General features: G+C 42.4%; 1 protein-coding gene across 1 annotated transcript in view; it reads right to left on the reverse strand.

Moving 5' to 3' along the window:
- SPOCK1 (SPARC (osteonectin), cwcv and kazal like domains proteoglycan 1) overlaps nt 1–16,905 on the reverse strand; it is a 914,642-nt gene extending 897,737 nt beyond the window's left edge. The window contains exons 1-2 of the mRNA XM_007938930.2: nt 16,796–16,905; nt 15,962–16,147 (exon numbers count right to left, since the gene is read on the reverse strand). Coding sequence (XP_007937121.1) covers nt 15,962–16,147 — 186 coding nt within the window. The 5' untranslated portion in view covers nt 16,796–16,905. The remainder of the gene's footprint in view (nt 1–15,961; nt 16,148–16,795) is intronic.
- Nucleotides 16,906–17,439: the final 534 nt, after the last annotated feature.

Raw genomic sequence — 17,439 nt, forward strand, 5'->3', positions numbered from 1 at the left:
ACAAATGGATACATAGATAGCACACAAGTTGAACAGGTGTGGGAAGGTAAATGGGACTACACTCATGGATAAGTTCGACAGAGGATATTTCTACATATATATGTGCTGCAAATGTATCCATGCATATAGTAGAGCATACAGAGGGCAAAGGTATGAAAACTTAGCTATAACCAAATATTCAGGGGAATGAGTCGCTGGGCCCAAGGGCTAAGGACTATAGTCTCAGGGAACATCAAAGTTAATTGGCATAACACAAAGTTATGTTCTAAAGACAATGTTCTAAACCTACTTTGGTGAGTAGTGACAAGAGTCTTAAATGCTTGTGAGCCTCCATCTAAGACACATCTATTGGTCTCTCACCCAGAGCAAAGAAGAGTAAATAAAATCAATGACACATGGAAACAATTAGTCCAGAGGACTAATGGACCATGTGAACCCCAGCCTCCATGACCCCGAGACCAGAAGAACTAGATGGTACCCAGCTACCACTGCTGACCACTCTTAAAGGGATCATAATTGGAGGTCCTGGATAGAGTGGGAGAAAAGTGTGAAACCAAACTCAAATCATAAAAAGACCAGACTTACAGGTCAGATAGAGATTGATGGAACCTCTGAGACCATGGCCCTCAAATATTCTTCAAGCCTGGAACCAAACTCACCCCATGGCTCAACTTTCAGCCACATCATACATAAGACTATAAGGTAAACAAAAGCACTAGGGAGGTAAGCACCCCTTAGAACAGCCAATCACACAAGATCAAAAGGGCAGCATTTGCCCAGGGATAAAGCTCAGAAGGCTAGAAGGAATATGAAACACAGGAAGGAAGGAAGAAGAGTTCTTTTACAGGGATTGCAGCCAAACTCACAAAACATGTATGAATTAGTGAATGGAAAACAAATTTGCTCTGTCAACTTTCACCCAAATCATAATAAAATGCTAAAAATAAGAGACTTCTTGTGTGACATAATCAACAAACACACACACACACAAAGAAAAAAAAATGGTGGAGGGGGAGTGTATGAAAAAGATCTTACAGACAGAAGCAAAAAGAAGACCTTTTCTCCATAATCCTACCCATGCCAACACGTCCAACTTTACCTCGGGATCAGGACCATTTGAGGAAGAAATAGCAACCCATGCTGGATGTCAAGTGCAGTAGAGGGTATAGTTTAGGGAGGAATGAATAACATTAGAAAACAAAGAATAACATAGAAAAATGAATAAGGGCATTAAGAGGGGAGAAGAAGCATTATGGAGAATGCCCAGGGAACTCACTAGCAGCCATGGGATCAGCCATGTAGTACACCTTGTAATCCTGGACATAGACTCTCCATCCATCCACCATCCACCATAACTAAAGAACATTCCCCCTAGAGGGCATTTCATAATATCTGGAGATATTTTTGGTTACAACCATTGGTTGGGGGTGGAGTGTGTTCCTTCTACTGGCATTTAGTTGGTGGATGCCATGAATACTGTTATGCTTGTGAGTCTCCATCTAAAACACATCTATTGGTCTCTCACCCAGAGCAAAAAAGAGTGAATAAAATCAAGGACATATGGAAACAATTAGTCCAGAGGACTAATGGACCATGTGAACCCCAGCCTCCATGACCCCACTATAGATGTAGCTATAGAAACATCTGCATCTCTACTACCATATAGAATTAGTGTGGACTCTCCTAGACTACTTGAACCAGAAGTAAAGGCATGATTAGACATTTCCTGGGAAACAGGGTGGCCTTGGTCACTTTGTTATGGTCTGTGTCCTCCTTCCCTCTCCAAAAAGGAGCATGTTCTTCCCTTTTGGTTTCCTAACTTCAGGTGTTTGCACATTCTATCATAATACTTTATCTTCTTGAGCTACCCTTCGAAATCTTCAGGAGGAGGACTGGAGTCACACACACAAAGAGAAAATGCCCCCACAAATACATATGGGACATCTAGGCAGCATTAGAGAGTACAAGAATCCACAAGCCAAGTCTTAAAATGCAGGAGTTTACAACCGAAGTGCAAACAAACAAAACCAGAACTCACTGCAAGAAGTATGTTCCCAAATACTGAGCTGTGTACCACTGACTGTCACAGCTACAAAGTTCAAGAGAGCACGTCATTAAAATTTGCTGTTTGGCATATGAAATAAAAGTGAACAGTGAACAAGTATCATCTTGTTGGAAATAACAGATACTACCTGAGATATGTGGCGAAACATGATTCAAGAGAGAGTAACCGGCCCATTTATCTGGAGACTGTCAGTTCTTTTGGGGAAAAGAAATATTTTTATACTGCATTTTCCAGCTCCACAAGGTAACAAAATCAAACAGCCTCTCTGATTCACTGTGAAGGCAATTTGCTATGACTTGCAGGTAAACATATAACATCCCACATAAAAACTCTCTGGAGCTATTTATCTTTGCAAATAATAATAATAATAATAATAACCTTATGATCTTTATCATACATGATTGGTTAAAACAGTCCATCAAATTTCATAAGGATTTAAATATAATATATATTTTTTTATTATTCCTCCCTTCCCTTGGCTCTGGGAAAGTCAAACACCTTAAACAAGCGGAGCTCTGTGCACTAGAAAACGAGCTCCATGAAGGCAGGGCCTTTTGTCTGTTTTGTTTATGGCCATGTCCCAGAACCTAGGACAGTGCTTGGAATATTTATTGCTTCTACAAACGAAGAATGGCTAGTCATGTGACCTCCATTATCAACTTCATCTACTTCAACTACACTTTGCATTAAAAATAATAATAATAATAATAAAATGAACAACCATATCTCTAGACCAGAGTTTTTCAACCTGGCACTATTGACTTTTGGGGCAAGGTAATTCTTTGTTGTGAGGGTCTTTCCTATGCATTGTAGGGCACATAACAGTATCCACGGCATCCACCAACTAAATGCCAGTAGAAGCAACACTCCACCCCCAACCAATGCTTGTAACCAAAAATATCTCCAAATACTATGAAATTCCCTCTAGGGGGAATGTTCTTTAGTTATAAACAACTGCTCCAAGCCTACAGAGAAATAAATACCAAAAGGCTGGCACAGATCCAGACAACTATTGCATTTTTAGTCTCCCCCTTGAATCTCAAATTTTCTGATTTTAAACCATGCAGTATCCCCCTGATCTGTTTGAACAACTGCCTCTTGGTCTATTACAGGTTCTCCATGAGCACAATTAAGTGTTCAGGAATTCCCATCCTTCGCAATGTTATCCATAATTATTATGATCCATGCAGGCAAATGCCTTTTTGTAGCCTATAAAACACAGGTAAACATCTTTCTGGTATTGTCTCCTTTCAGCCAAGATCTTACATCAGCAGTGATATCCATAGTTCCACATTCTCTTCTGAATTCTCCTTGAATTTCTGGCAGTTCCCTGTTGGTGAACTGCTGCACCCATTTTTAAATTATCTTCAGCAAAATTTTACTTGCATGTAATAGTGATATTATTCAATAATTCCTACATTCTATTGGATCATCTTTCTATGGAATGGGCACAAATACAGATGTCTTCAAGTTGATTAGCCAGGTAGTTATGTTCCAAATTGCATGGCATAGACAAGCATTGCATCCATTTGTTGAAACATCTCAATTGGTACTCTGTCAATTCCTGGTACTTTGTTTATTGCCAACAGTAGGTAACACTTGGCTGCTAATCAAAAGGTTGGCAGTTTGAATTCACCAGCTGCTCTGTGGGAGAAAGGTATGGAAGTGTGCTTCTATAAGGACTGCAGCCTTGGAAACTCTATGGGGGAAGTTCTACTCTATCCTACAAGAGTCATTACGAGTTGAAGTCAGTTTGACAGCAATGAATTGAGGTTTTTAGTTGTATATTGTCAATGCCTTCAGTGCAACTTGAACTTATTTCAATATACCACTGGTACTTGGTCATATGCTACTTCCTGAAATGGTTTAACATCAACCAATTCTTTTTGGTACAGTGACTCTGTGTCTTCCTTCTATCATCTTTTGCTGCTTCCTGCATCATTCAGTATTTTGCCCATAGAACACTTCAGTGTTGCAACTCAAAGTTTGAATTTTTCTTCAATTCATTCAGCTTGAGAAATGCCAAGCATGTTCTTCCCTTTTGGTTTCCTAACTTAAGGTATTTGCACATTCTATCATGATACTTTACTTTGTCTTCTTGAGCTACCCTTCAAAATCTTCAGTTCTTTTATTTCATCATATCTTCCTTTCACTTTAGCTACTCCATGTTCAAAAGCAAGCTCAGAGTCTCGTCCTACATTCATTTTGGTCTTTTCTTTCTTTCCTCTACAGGAAAGAAATGGATGTTTTCTTCATATATGATGTGCTTGATGTCATCCCATAACTCGTCTGGTCTCCGTCATTAGAGTTCAATGTGTCAAATCTGTTCTTGGGATGATCTCTAAATTCAGGTAGGATATACTCAAGGTTGTACTTTGGCTCTATTATTTTAATTTTTTTCAGCTTCAACCTGAATTTGCATGTGAACAATTGATGGGCTGTTCCAGTCAGCACTTGGCCTTCTTCTGACTGATGAGACTGAGATTCTCCATCATCTCTTCCCACAGATGTAGTAGATTCCTATGTATTCTATCTGGTGAGGTCCACGTGTATAATCACCATTTATTTTGTTGAAAAAAAAGTTATTTCCAATGAATAGGTCATTGGTCTTGCAAAATTCTATCATGACATCTTTGGTACCATTTCTAACACAAAGGCCATATTTTCCAACTACTGATCCTTCTTCTTTGTTTCAAACTTTCCATTCCAAACACCAGTAAATATCTATCAATTCATCTTGATTATGTTTGATCAATTTCAGACAGCAGAAGTTGGTAAAAATCTTCAGTTTTTTCATCTTTGGTTCAGTGGATCATGTATAAATTTAAATAATAGTTGCATTAGCTAGTCTTCCTTGTAGTCCTAAGGCTATTATCCTATCACTGATAGGATAAGCAGTGTTGTACTTCAGGAAAGATCTTGAAATATTCTTTTTGATAATGAATGTGATGCCATTCCTCTTCGATTTGTCATTCCTAGCATAGTACTCACACTAATACTCACTGCCATCTAGTCAATTCCAACTCATAGCAATCCTCCACTGGGTTTTCAAGGTGGTAAATCTTTATGGAAGTATATTGCCCCATCTTCCTTCTACAGAGCAGCTGGTGTGTTTGAACTGCCAACCTTGTAGTTAGCAGTCCTTAGGCTAGCCTTAGGACAGTCCATAGTTACCCTTAGGCACTATGCCACCAGAACTCCAAGCATAGTAGACCATATGACTGTCCAATTCAAAATGGCTAATTCCATCCATTTCATCTTGCTAATGCCTAAGATATTGATCAAGTATTCCATTTCATTTTTGAAAACTTTCCATTTTCCTTGATTTGTACATTCCACATTGACTATTAATGGATGTTTGCAGCTGTTCCTTCTCATTTTGAGTTGTGACCTTCAGCAAATGAAGGTCACATAAGCTTTACTCCATCCACGTCATTAAGGTTGATTCTACCCCAATCATATTTTGAGTGCCTTCCAACCTCTGGGGCTCATCTTCCAGCACTGTATCAAATGATATTCTGCTGCTACTCAGAAAGCCTTCACTGGCCAACTTTTTTAGAAGTAGATCTCCAGGTCCTTCTCCTAGTGTGTCTTAGTCTGGAAGCTCCAATGAAGCCTGTCCACCATGAGTGGCCCTGCTGCTATTTGAAATACTGGTAACATAACTTCCAGCCTAACAGTAACATGCAAACTACCACAGTATAACAAACTGACAGACTGATCTGTCATTAAGTCTGTACACTGAGCAAAAAATCTGAGAAACTGGCCTATATGAAGAAGAATGCTACATCGAGATTAGAGGAAGACTCTCTAACAACCTGTGATATGCAGATGACACACCTCTGAGTGCTGAAAATGAAGAAGACTTGAAGCACTTATTGATGAATATCAAAGACTATAGCCTTCAGTTTAGATTACACTTCAACATAAAGAAAACAAAAATCCTTACAACTGGAATAATAAACATCACAGTAAACAGAAAAAATACTGAAGTTATCAAGAATTTCATTTTACTTGGATCTACACTCAACTCCCATGGAAGCAGCAGTCAAAAACTCAAAAGACATATTTCATTGGGCAAATCTTCTGCAAAACACCTTTTTCAACTGTTAAAAATCAAAGAGAACTGAGGTGTGCCTGACTCAAACTATGGTATTTTCAATTAACTCATATGTGTGTAAAAGCTGGACCAAAAAGAGTAAGAAAGACTGAAGAGCAATCAATGCCTTTGAATTATGATGTTGGTGAAGAACACTGAATATAGCATGGACTGTCAGAAGAATAAGCAAACTATCTTGGAAGAAATACAGCCAGACTGTTACTTAGAAGCAAGGACAGTGAGACTTCATCTCATATACTTTGGACATGTTATCAGAAGAGACCAGTCCCAGGAGAAGAATATCATGCTTGGTAAAGTAAAGGGTCATCAAAAAGGAGGAAGACCCACAAAGAAATGGATTGGCATGGTGGCTGCAGCAGTGGGTTCAAATACAGCAACAAGTGTGAGGATGGTGCAGGGCCGGGCAGAGTTTCATTCTGTTGTAGAGTCCTATGAGTCATAATGGACTTGACAGCAACTAACAACGAGGCCCTGGCTAGAAGAAAAACAAAAAAAACTAAACTCACTGCGGTCGAGTTGGATCCAACTTATAGTGACCCCTCCTTGGGTTTCCCAGGTGGTAACACTAGGGAAGTAGATTGCTCAATCTTCCTTCTGAGGAGTGCCTGGTGGGTTTGAACTGCCAGCCTACTGGTTAGCAGTCAAATGCCTTAGGCAGGGTTCTCAGTGTATGGGAGTGATCTAGATATCAAAGACTATAAAGCATATATGCTTATCATGCTCCTAAAAGCTTTCCTTCCCCAATGTTCACTGAAAAAGTGTGCTTAGGATGTAATTCAAATGAAAAAAAAAAAAAAATGCTACTGACCACCTACTGTGTGCAAGGCATGGTAAGACTCAATCTCTTATTTAAGAAACATTCAACTAGTAAAGAAGCTAAAATACAGACATATACAAACATAAATTGAGAAGTAATACATAAGAGTCTACAGGACTTGTTGTAGTTGTTATGTGCCGTCAAGTCAGACCCGACTCACAGCGACCCTTCCTTGGGTTTCCGAGGCAGTTATCACTACGGAAGTAGATTCCCAACCTTCCTTCGGAGGAGTGGCTGGTGGGTTTGAACCGCCAGTCTTCTGGTTAGCAGTCAAGTGCCTTAGGCACTATGCTACCAGAACTCCAATATAAATAATAACCTCCACTTATTGAGTATTTATTAGGCCAGACACTGCTAAGAGTTTTAACATACCTTAGTTCTTTTATGCTTTAAGACAACACTGAAAGGTTGGTCACTGTGGAGGACATCTATTGATATTTGCCTAGAAAATATCCATTTCTCCTTAAGCAACCACCCCTCTACCACCCTAAACCATGTAATCCAGTGAACCCTCCTTCTCCTCTCCCCAGTCCCAGGGCTGGGCATGTGACCCAGGCCAAGCCAATCAGTGTATTCTATCAGCTTGGCCAAAGTGTTTGAGAGATGGTACATAACAGGTAAATCTCACAAGTTTCAATTCTAGGACATTTACCAGCATCGTTGAGCCAGAAAGGAGCCCTACTGGCAACTGTGGTTAAGCGGTCAGCTGCTAAACAAAAGAAACCCACCAGCCACTCTGTGGGAGAAAGATGTAGCAGTCTGTTTCCATAAAGATTATAGCCTTAGAAGTCCTATGGGGCAGTTCTACCCTGTCATATAAAGTCACTATGAGTTAGAATTGACTCAATGGCAATGGGTGCAGGTTGAGTCAAAAAAAAAAAAAACCATATGTCAATGTAAATTTATATTTGCCATGAGCTGAAATATGGAATTAATCAACCTGAGAATAAAGCTGAAATAGAGGAAATAAAGTCCAAAAATGGGAGACTGAGCAGAGAGAATGATAGACACACACAACTCCTATGATGTACTTGAGCCCTTGAATCCAGCCTTACTTACATAAAGCCAGAGCTTATCAGTAGAATTATCAGGTACATGAGTGAAGACATTTTCTTTCAGCTTTAACTAGATTTCAGTTACTCATCATCACCAATACAGTATTGCTATGCTCACTTAACAAATGAGTCAAGAGGTTCATAGATGATAAACAACCAGAAACCAAAGTAAATTAAATTAACCATGTCAGATTTGGGGGAACACAAAGGTAGTATGCATTCACACCAGAAACCTGCCAGAGTGTGTCAGTTTGTTTCAATTGCTCACAGAGTATTCTTTTCCCTTCACTTGCTAGTACCAAGGTTGAAACATGTAAATTGTCTTGCATCCCTTTCTACACAGTTGGGTTTATTTCTTGTTTACCTCTACACTGAGGCTGTAGGTCTCCAGAGTCCCAGCTTTATCCAAGGGTCTATTAAACTTTTCATCCAGGGCACTGTTTCCTTTCTTAGCAGTGCATAAAAATGGTATATCTTATAAGTGATGGTATTTCATATTGGATAAAATATGGTGAAAAAATACTTGCAACCTTGGAGAGATTATCTAACCTCTTACCAGGAATTTCTTTCATTTATTAATCTATAAACCCGGGGAGATGAGACCACACTTAGGTCTGAAGAATTTCCTAAGGAACATGTGCAGTCACCTTATCAGAGAAAAGGTAAATGAGCCATTCTGAATGTGTTCAAGTGTAGATATTGTGTGGTTTTTTAAATATATTTAAGTAAATGAAACCAAAATAATTTATTACCAAAAAATTTAATTACTAATATTACTTTGTTTCTGAAGCAAAATAAAATAGTTGTAAATAAAACTAAATAGTTATAATAAATATTAGGTTCCCATCCTTCTAGGGGAAGGAAGGGAAAATACCACTCCTGAAACAATGGTCTCAGAAACCATGACTTTGTTCCAGTAGCCAGAGCAAGGTCTTGGCTAGGGAAGAGGAGATGCCCTGGCCCCAGACTGGGTCTGCTGTGGATGACATTCTACCTTCAGCCTATTCAGATGACACTCTGAGATCTAACTCTCCAAATAGGTAAGGCAGGGCAGAGACAGAACAGCCAAGACCTGGTCTAGGAGGAGACGTGGAAACTGGACTCTTCAGAGCCACATCCATCCTGAAGGTCGGAATATCTATAACTTGAGCTCCCAGGCCGGGGTCAGGGAGCCAATTTTAGCAGTTGGCAATAGTTACCCTCTTCCTTCTGTGGACATTATATTCAGTAAACAGACATAATGTTAACGATGTATAACAATTTATGCAGGAGGATGAGGGTGAAATTGAAACAAATTTGTTCCTAACAAGAGATATGTAAAACAAACACGGGTTCAGAATTCAAGTCCAGACCTGCCTGACCTCACAGCCCATGTTTTGCATCTCTACTTCAAGTACCAGTTTGGGAGCTGAGATCAAAAAAAGTTACTTAGTGGAAGGAATCCTTGAGATGGACCTAGAAATAGGTAAGAAATTGAAATCCACAGGGGAAAAAAGGCAGGCTGTAAAGCAAAGGGGATGTGAGCATTATTGTCTAAGACGTAGAACAGCACAGAAACCAAAAGCTCTAAGGCATCTTTGAGAAAAGTGACAGGGGATATACACAAGTAACATTTTGGATGGTATCTGGACAAAATAGATTTTTATTCTGTAAAAGCTAGGTGCAGTGGTTCTCAACCAGGAACAATTTTGCCCACCCCCACCCCCCAGATATTTGGATATCTGGAGATATTTTTAGTTGTCACCACTGGTGGGGATGCTACTTGGTATGTAGCAGATAGATATCCTAGACTGTTAAACATCCTATAAAGCACAAGAAAGCCTTGGCAAAAGTAGTACCAAGTTTGTGAAATTCTACTTGGACAGAACAGATACTGAAACATCCCTCTATCTACTCTCATACCTTCCTGCATAGAGTTACAACTTTTAATTGTGCAAACAGCCATCAGAATAATAAACATAAGTGATGTGTACAGATTCCGAGTTGTGCCTCCCTCCTTTCCCTGACTAAAAGAAGGGTAGGCTGGTGAGCCATTTAAGACCCATAGACTAGGGTTACACCTTCAAGTTGGTGGAACAACATGGAAGGAGCATGGTCCCTGGAAATTTGTGGAACAGGATCACCATACCAGTCAGACTTTATTATGACAGAAATCATGTTCTATCTTGTTTAAGCAATGGTTATCTGGGGTCTCTGCTATATGCAGGCAACTCTATAGCTTAATCTGTACATTAATATTAAGTCATTTGCTCTAGCTAGAGATAGGTAGGTCCAATTATCCACGTGGGGCCACTTCCTGGTTTTGAAAATAATATACCACCAATGGAGATACACATCCAAAATCTCATTAGCTCATAAAGTAAACCCACTATCACTGAGTTGATTCTGACTCATAGTGACCCTATAGGACAAAGTAGAACTGCCCCATAGGGTTTTCCAAGGTTGTCAATCTTTATGGAAACAAACTGCCTCTTCTTTCTCCTGGACAGTGGCTGGTGAGTTCAAACCCCCTACCTTTTGGTTAGCAGGCAAATGCCTTAACCACTGTACCAACAGAGCTCCTCATTAGCACATAGGAAGATATTTATCTTCCCAACAATATAGTTCAGCTGAAATCTGTATGAGCAGGTTGCAGAGGAACAAGAAGCAGGTCACCTGGGAAGGTCAACTGAGATAAGCAGCTGTACCATCCTCTCCAGGCCTTAACTAGCTTTTCTGACAAGGGCAAACTGAAGGTAAGGACAGAGAATATAAGAGTGGTCGCAGGCCATGAAATTTTAAGCTGTCCCTTATAATGATCCCCGTGAAATAATTATTTCTATCAGTGGTCATCTAGTACAGGGGATTTGAGATAGTGGGTTCATTAAAGAGAGTCAGGATCACAAACTCATTTAAGTCTCCTTGCACCTGTTTAATCAAAATGATTTTCTGCTGCTCTCGATTACAAACGGAGTTTATGTGGCGACAGATTAATGACTGATCCACTAAGCCATACCACCTCTGTTGTCTCCAGCCCCACAGACTGAGTCAGCCACTGTTTTATCAATAAGCCCCACTTGCCCTTGAAACTCATTATAGCTGAGATGTTAAGATCAAATGAGCAGATAAAATGCTTGCTGCCACCCCAGATCTGCTACAGAGACCACCAAATCCCAGAGTATGTGCTAGAAAGAAAAAGAACGTGGGCGGGTCCTTGTGGTCTCATTAGAATTACAAACTCAGGTCACTCCGGAGTAAGATAAATGCCAGCCAAGGCAAGACTTCTGATTCTTCAGACTGGCTAAAGGTAATTATCTTAGAGTTAAATGTCAGGGCTAGTTTCATGTGTGCAAGAGAAAGAAAATGTCATGTTTGGTGTAAGCAACAATATTATTTTAATCAAATCAGAAGCTCGTTATTAGGAGAAGATAAGCCTCGATGTGATCCCCCACAATAAAAGCTGTGTCCACCTGGCTTCCCATTCCATCTTCTTGTAACTTAAGGTTCTTCTGTGATTTCCCTCAGGCATAAAGCAGGAAAGACTTACAATGTGATACCAGGGGAGACTAACCATCAAAATCCATTCAACTCTATTGGGTACAGTACATAGTTAGACTCCAGAGTCAGACTGCCTGGTCCCGATCCAGGATCCTCCACTTCTCAGCTCTGTAATTTCAGGCAAGCAACTTAACCTCTCAGTAAATAGTAGTACTTATTATAATAATAGTAATATTATAATAATAATAGCAATAATAGAACTTTTCTCACAGAATTGTTATAAATATTAATGAGATAATCCACTGCTATCGAGTCAATTCAGACTCACAGTGATGCTTTAGGACAGAGTAGAATGCCCCATGGTGTTTCCAAGGTTGTAAATCTTAATGACTGCCTCATCTTTCTCCCACAGAGTGGCCAGTAGGTTTAAACCACTGACTTTTTGGTTAGCAGTCAAATGCACTAACCCCTATGACACCAGTTGTTGTTGTTGTTATATGCCGTCGAGTTGGCCCTGACTCATAGAGACCCCTCCTTGGGTTTCTGAAGCAGTATCACTACAGAAATAGGATTGCCCAACCTTCCTTCCGAGGAGTGGCTGGTGGGTTTGAACTGCCAGCCTTCTGGTTAGCAGTCAAGTGACTTAGGCACTATGCACCAGAGCTCCTGTTAAATGAGATAATATATGTAAAATACCATAAATAATATCTGGCACATGAAGGACGACCTACTTTTTTATAGATTTACAGCCCTGGAAACCCAATGGGGCTCTCTATGAGTCGGAAACGACTCGATGCTGGGTTTGTTTTTTTTCTTCTTTTTGTTTGGTTTAAGTGCTAGATAAATATTAGCTATTACTCTATTTCTGCCATGTTTTATTTTTTATACAACCAACACATAGTAGTTTTATAATAAGAAAAAACATTTTTTAAAAAGAAAACAGAGTAAGAAAGACATGTATGACAATAAATTAAAGGATTTCATCCAGGGGATAAAAGGTTACAGAGAGAAAAGATCACATTTCTTTTTCTTGCTCAGCCTAGAACCCAGTGTAAGAATGGGAAGCAGTAAAATATTTGTGGGAATGAATGAATGCACAAAAGAATGAAGGAATAAACATAGGGAAATCTGACAATAACAGTTGTAGAAAACCAAAGCTCAATGAGATTCACAAAAGATGGGAGAAAGGGTGTGGCATCTTGACCTTTCAACCCCAAACCATGGAGGAGTTAAATGCATAACAGTTGGAGACAGGAAATAATTATTATACATCTCATTGCAAGCATCTGCCTTCTTCATCTCCTCCTTCTTAATACTGTATTTGTACAAAAGTCTGGGTCGTCTCCGTCTGGCTAAAGCATCCCAATAGATAAAGAATAATGGCAAATCTAACAGACCACAAATACATTTAGGAACGATCATCTGAATGTTGTCACATTTCTCCTGGATCTATCACTCCGGAAACAAGCCATGGGGTACTTCTGAAGGTTTTAGTTCTGGAAAGAAGGCAATAGTAATTATTTGCATGCCTAAAACAGGAAACATTTCAAAAATTTAAGTAGAGGTTCTCAAGTCACCCCCAGCAAAGTAACAGCATGACTAGCAATCAGGGGAGCATGAAGCACACATCCCACCATCATTATTTCAAAGTTGACTGAGCAACAACACCCAATGGGTACCATCAACTCTCTATAAAGGACCCTTAGCTTTCAGTTTCCAAAGTTCAAAAATCACTTCCAATTATCTTTCCTCCAAGTTCAAAAACAGACAAATTGGGAGCAGAAGGGGTGCAAGTTTTCTTCACAGTGCCTTTTAAAAATTGACAAGTTTCATAACAATAATCTCAGGCACAGTTCTTCAAAGTTATCAGTGGCTTCAACAAAACAACAGCAAAGAAGCTGGGGCTTTGTCAACCTCAAAGGAGGCCTGGCTCAGTGCAAATGATCAAGCTGGCTAGGAGACTGGAACACTAGATGGGGCTTTGTCCATTGCTCATTGAATAGCCAGTTTCTATAAAAGCAGCCTTTTATTCCCTGGTCCCAGGGGACCCAGGCTTTTTGGTTATTTCAAGCAAATGATCCAACTGGAGACATTTGGACTTGTCCTAAAAGAGCATCTGGTTTGAGTTTCACAGCACTGTAAGAAGATGAGTGGAATTAAAGTATGGCTGAGCCAGTGCTAGCCTCAGAAGGATCCATGAAGCAATGGTAGAGGATATTTGGAATATTTTATATATTTTAGATGTTTATAATAATAGTATAATGGATTAAATTGTCATTTTAAAAATATATATGCTTCTCAAAATATTAGTTTGTTGCTAAAATTGCTCTAGTAACAGAAAAGGGTGAATGTGAACATAAAAGATTTTATGATATCTAAGGCAGTAATCTTCCTTCTGAGGAGTGGCTGGTGGGTTTGAACGGCCAGCCTTTTGGTTAACAGTCAAATGACTTAGGCGCTTCACCACCACAGCTCCTTTAAGGCAGTATTTCCCAAACATCATAGGAATTATCAGATACATTTGTTGAAAATATGCATTCCCAGGACTCACCCAAATATATGGGCTCAGAATCTGCAGGAGAGGAACCTGGATAATAGAGTTTAACAAAGACCTCAGGTGAGCCTCATGGTGAGTCAGGTTGGGAGAAACACTGAGCCAAGGATAAAAAATAAATGAATCCATTGCCAAGAAAGGCAAGAAATGAAGAGAAGTTCAAGTTTTTCAAATTTAAAGCTGAATAGGAATTAAGAATATTGTGCTTAGGATGTATTAAGACTAGAAAATCTTGAACAGACACAAAAGTACAGTAAATCTTTCTACAGCCCAGAGATTCAACAAGCACAGGTGCCTTCAATCCCACCCAGCTACCAAGTGAATCAAGGCAAAGGTGGTCCTTTACCCAATTCTTCCTTCTCTATCAGTGTGTAGCAACTGCCCTGTTCCTTTACTCTGTCTAAAATGTAGTGCTCAAAAAAGAAAGAAAACAAGTCAGACTAAATCACTTCCACCCCATGTGAGTCCTTGAATAAAAGCACCACAGTTTGGGCATGTTTGTCAGCCAGAGGCAAAAGCAACCCGTGCAGGGCTCCTAAGAGCACTAAACAAGCCAAATTTCCAGGCTGAGCAAAAAAAGGGGATCAAAGACAGTTAACAGAGCATGTCAGGGACAGGGGGGAAGTGTGCCAGGAGTCTGAGGGGGGCATATCTGCTGCAAAATTAAAATCCCAAACAACTCTGGAAGTTTACCAAAGGTGTTTGAAAGCTCTTTTCAAAGAGAAGCAACCTATCGTTGACTAGAGAGAAGGAAAACAGAGAAGGATAACCATCCTCCTCTGGGAGGGGACCTGGAAGGGGTACTCTTTAGCTTTAAAAGTTCAAGAAAAGATCTAGCATTCATTTAATTCTTACAATCTCTCCCTATAAGGGCTGGGGATACTGGGAATGGGGTTAAGAAGAATTCAGTGCAGGAAGAGTGGCTCACACATTTTTCCCTGCAAAGACCCTGTAAATCATGTCCTGTGACAAGAACAAGGGACACTGCGGTATGGATCTTTCTTAGGGACAGGAATCCTTATGTTAAGTACCATAAAAGTTTCTTTCTGGTCCCCTACCAGAAGGGCATGGCACTAGGCACCTGGGGCACCCTTGGAGCTGGCAGCAGCTTCCACAAGGACAGAGGGGATGCCATCTGCTGAAAGTGCTTTGAGCCAGGTGTCTCTTGACCCACATTCTGTGGAGTGGCAGCTAGCTATGGGGCAAAAACAGGCAGTACTGTATATGTGCCTCTGGGTGCCCAGGAATCACTGTTACCTTCAGCCCTCCCAGGACTCCCCCAGAGGAGCAATCCTCTGCCACCCAGATTCCCTTTCAGGGCAGAAGACCAGCTCCATGTGACATCTGCTCCCTTTCTGTTCCCCCAAAGACTCCAAGGGTACAAATCATCGTGCCCCACAACATTTTATCAGGCCCATTGCCATGAGCCCCCAGATCTCCTCCCATACTACTCTTCAGGTCTAATAAATGACCTGGGCTCACCCCTAACCTAACATCTCCAGCAAGGATTCTTCTGGCACACCCTAGAGATGGTCCAAATCACTCCTCCTGCTGCAGAGAGGCTCCCTGAGGGGCTTGGCAATACCAGCCACCAATGTCAGGAGAAACTCTAGAGCGTAGCGATCCCCTTTCTGGGAAGCTGAGCTGCTCCTCCACCGAGTTACCTCTCCCAGTCCTACAAAGAAATACATACACCTGCACCACAGGTAACATACAAGAGTATCAAGCCTTCCAAGTTCTCTTTAAAGTTCCTCTCAGGCAAGAGGCAGTCCGGAAACCACGGACAGACAAGCCGCCTGTGGGAGGTCTGCACCAGTCACCCTCCCCATCCCGCTTCTGAGGCCCCCGCAGGGCCGCCGCTGGCGGTACTCACGTCTCGAAAGCGGTTCCAGTACTTGTCCCGGTCATACTGGGAGACAGTGCTCAGCCACTGGTCATTGTCCAGGAAATTGCCGTTGTTGGGGCCCGCGCCTCCCGTGAGCGCGTCCAGATGCCGGCTCTCGACTTGGAGGAAGCACCACGCCGCGGCCGCCACCGCGAGCACCGCGATCGCTGGCATCTGCAGGGACCGGAGACAGGGCGCACGCGGGGGCGTAAGCCAGGAGGGCCCCTCGCCGGGCACCCAGACGTCTGAGCGCCTCCCAGACGGGATCCTGCTATGGGAGGCGGTGGGGGAAAGACCGCGCTCTCACAGGCGGGGATAGGGTCACCTCTCACACACTTGGGGTTCTCACCGCGGATCTAGAGACCTAGGGCCCCTTCTTATAAATGAGGGTCCCTTGCAAAGGAGGAGACTGCGTCACTAATTAGGGGGCTGCTGTCAAACTACAGAGGAACGCTCTAACGAATTCTCCGGATGCCCCATAGACCGCTGTTCTCAAATCAGGGGCTTCGGTACCCCTCCTCAAAAACGCGAAGCCCTTGATCTGCTGGTCGCCCTCCCATAGACGGTGCCCACAGCTTTGGGGCAAGGGAAAGGGAAATAGCTCCGAGTAGCAGCCCTGGGTGAGAGAGAGTGGGGGGGGGGGCAGCTGGGGGTTTCCAGGCTGCAGCTAAGGGAAGAGATCTCCCTTCGCTCACTCTGAGGCCTCGGCATAAAAGGGGCGCGCGCAGATACCCCCAGGCCTTGACCCTTCCAGCAACCAGCGTGGCTGCAGCGAGGACCCAACTACGCCAAGTTGGGGCGCGAGGTTCCGCGAGCACGTACCTTGGGGGCGAGCCTGGGTCCCCCCCGTCCGAGCTGCTCGAGCTCCTGCGGCGCGGTCGCCAAGAAGGGTAATAAGCCGGCTCGCCCCTCTGCGCTCCTGTCACCCGCCGCCGCTGCGCGTCCGGCGGCTTTGTGAGCCTACAGCGCTCTGACTCTGCTGGTTCCTAGCTCGCTCGGGCGCGGCGTCGGCGGGCGGAGGAGCCCGAGCGCTCGCGCTGAGGCCTCTGGCGCCCCCTGGCGGCATCACGCTGCTGTGCGGCCTGCCCTCCCGCCTAGCCTTCCCAGGCCCAGCAGCCTGGGATGTAGCTATTCACAACCATTTTCCCTTCAGAGTTCTGGTTTTCTTCCTGCGGAGCTGAAATAAACATACAGGCCCAAAGGAGTCAGAGACAGCTGAGGGAACTGACACTATAACAAAGAAGCCAGACAGCTTTGAGACATTTTCAAAAGTTGTTGTTGTTGTTGTTGCTAGGTGCCAGGGAGTCCTCTCCGACTCAGCGACCCCACATACAGCAGAATGAAACACTTCCCGGTCCCGCGCCACCTCCAGGATCCTTGCTATACCTGAGCCCATGGCTGCAGCTACTGCGTCAATCCATCTCGTTGAGGGCCTTCCCCTCTTTCGTGGACTGTCCACCTTACCA

Source organism: Orycteropus afer, unplaced genomic scaffold (genome assembly GCF_000298275.1).
Source record: "Orycteropus afer afer isolate SDZICR_OR568_19922 unplaced genomic scaffold, OryAfe1.0 scaffold00056, whole genome shotgun sequence".
NCBI lineage: Eukaryota > Metazoa > Chordata > Mammalia > Tubulidentata > Orycteropodidae > Orycteropus > Orycteropus afer.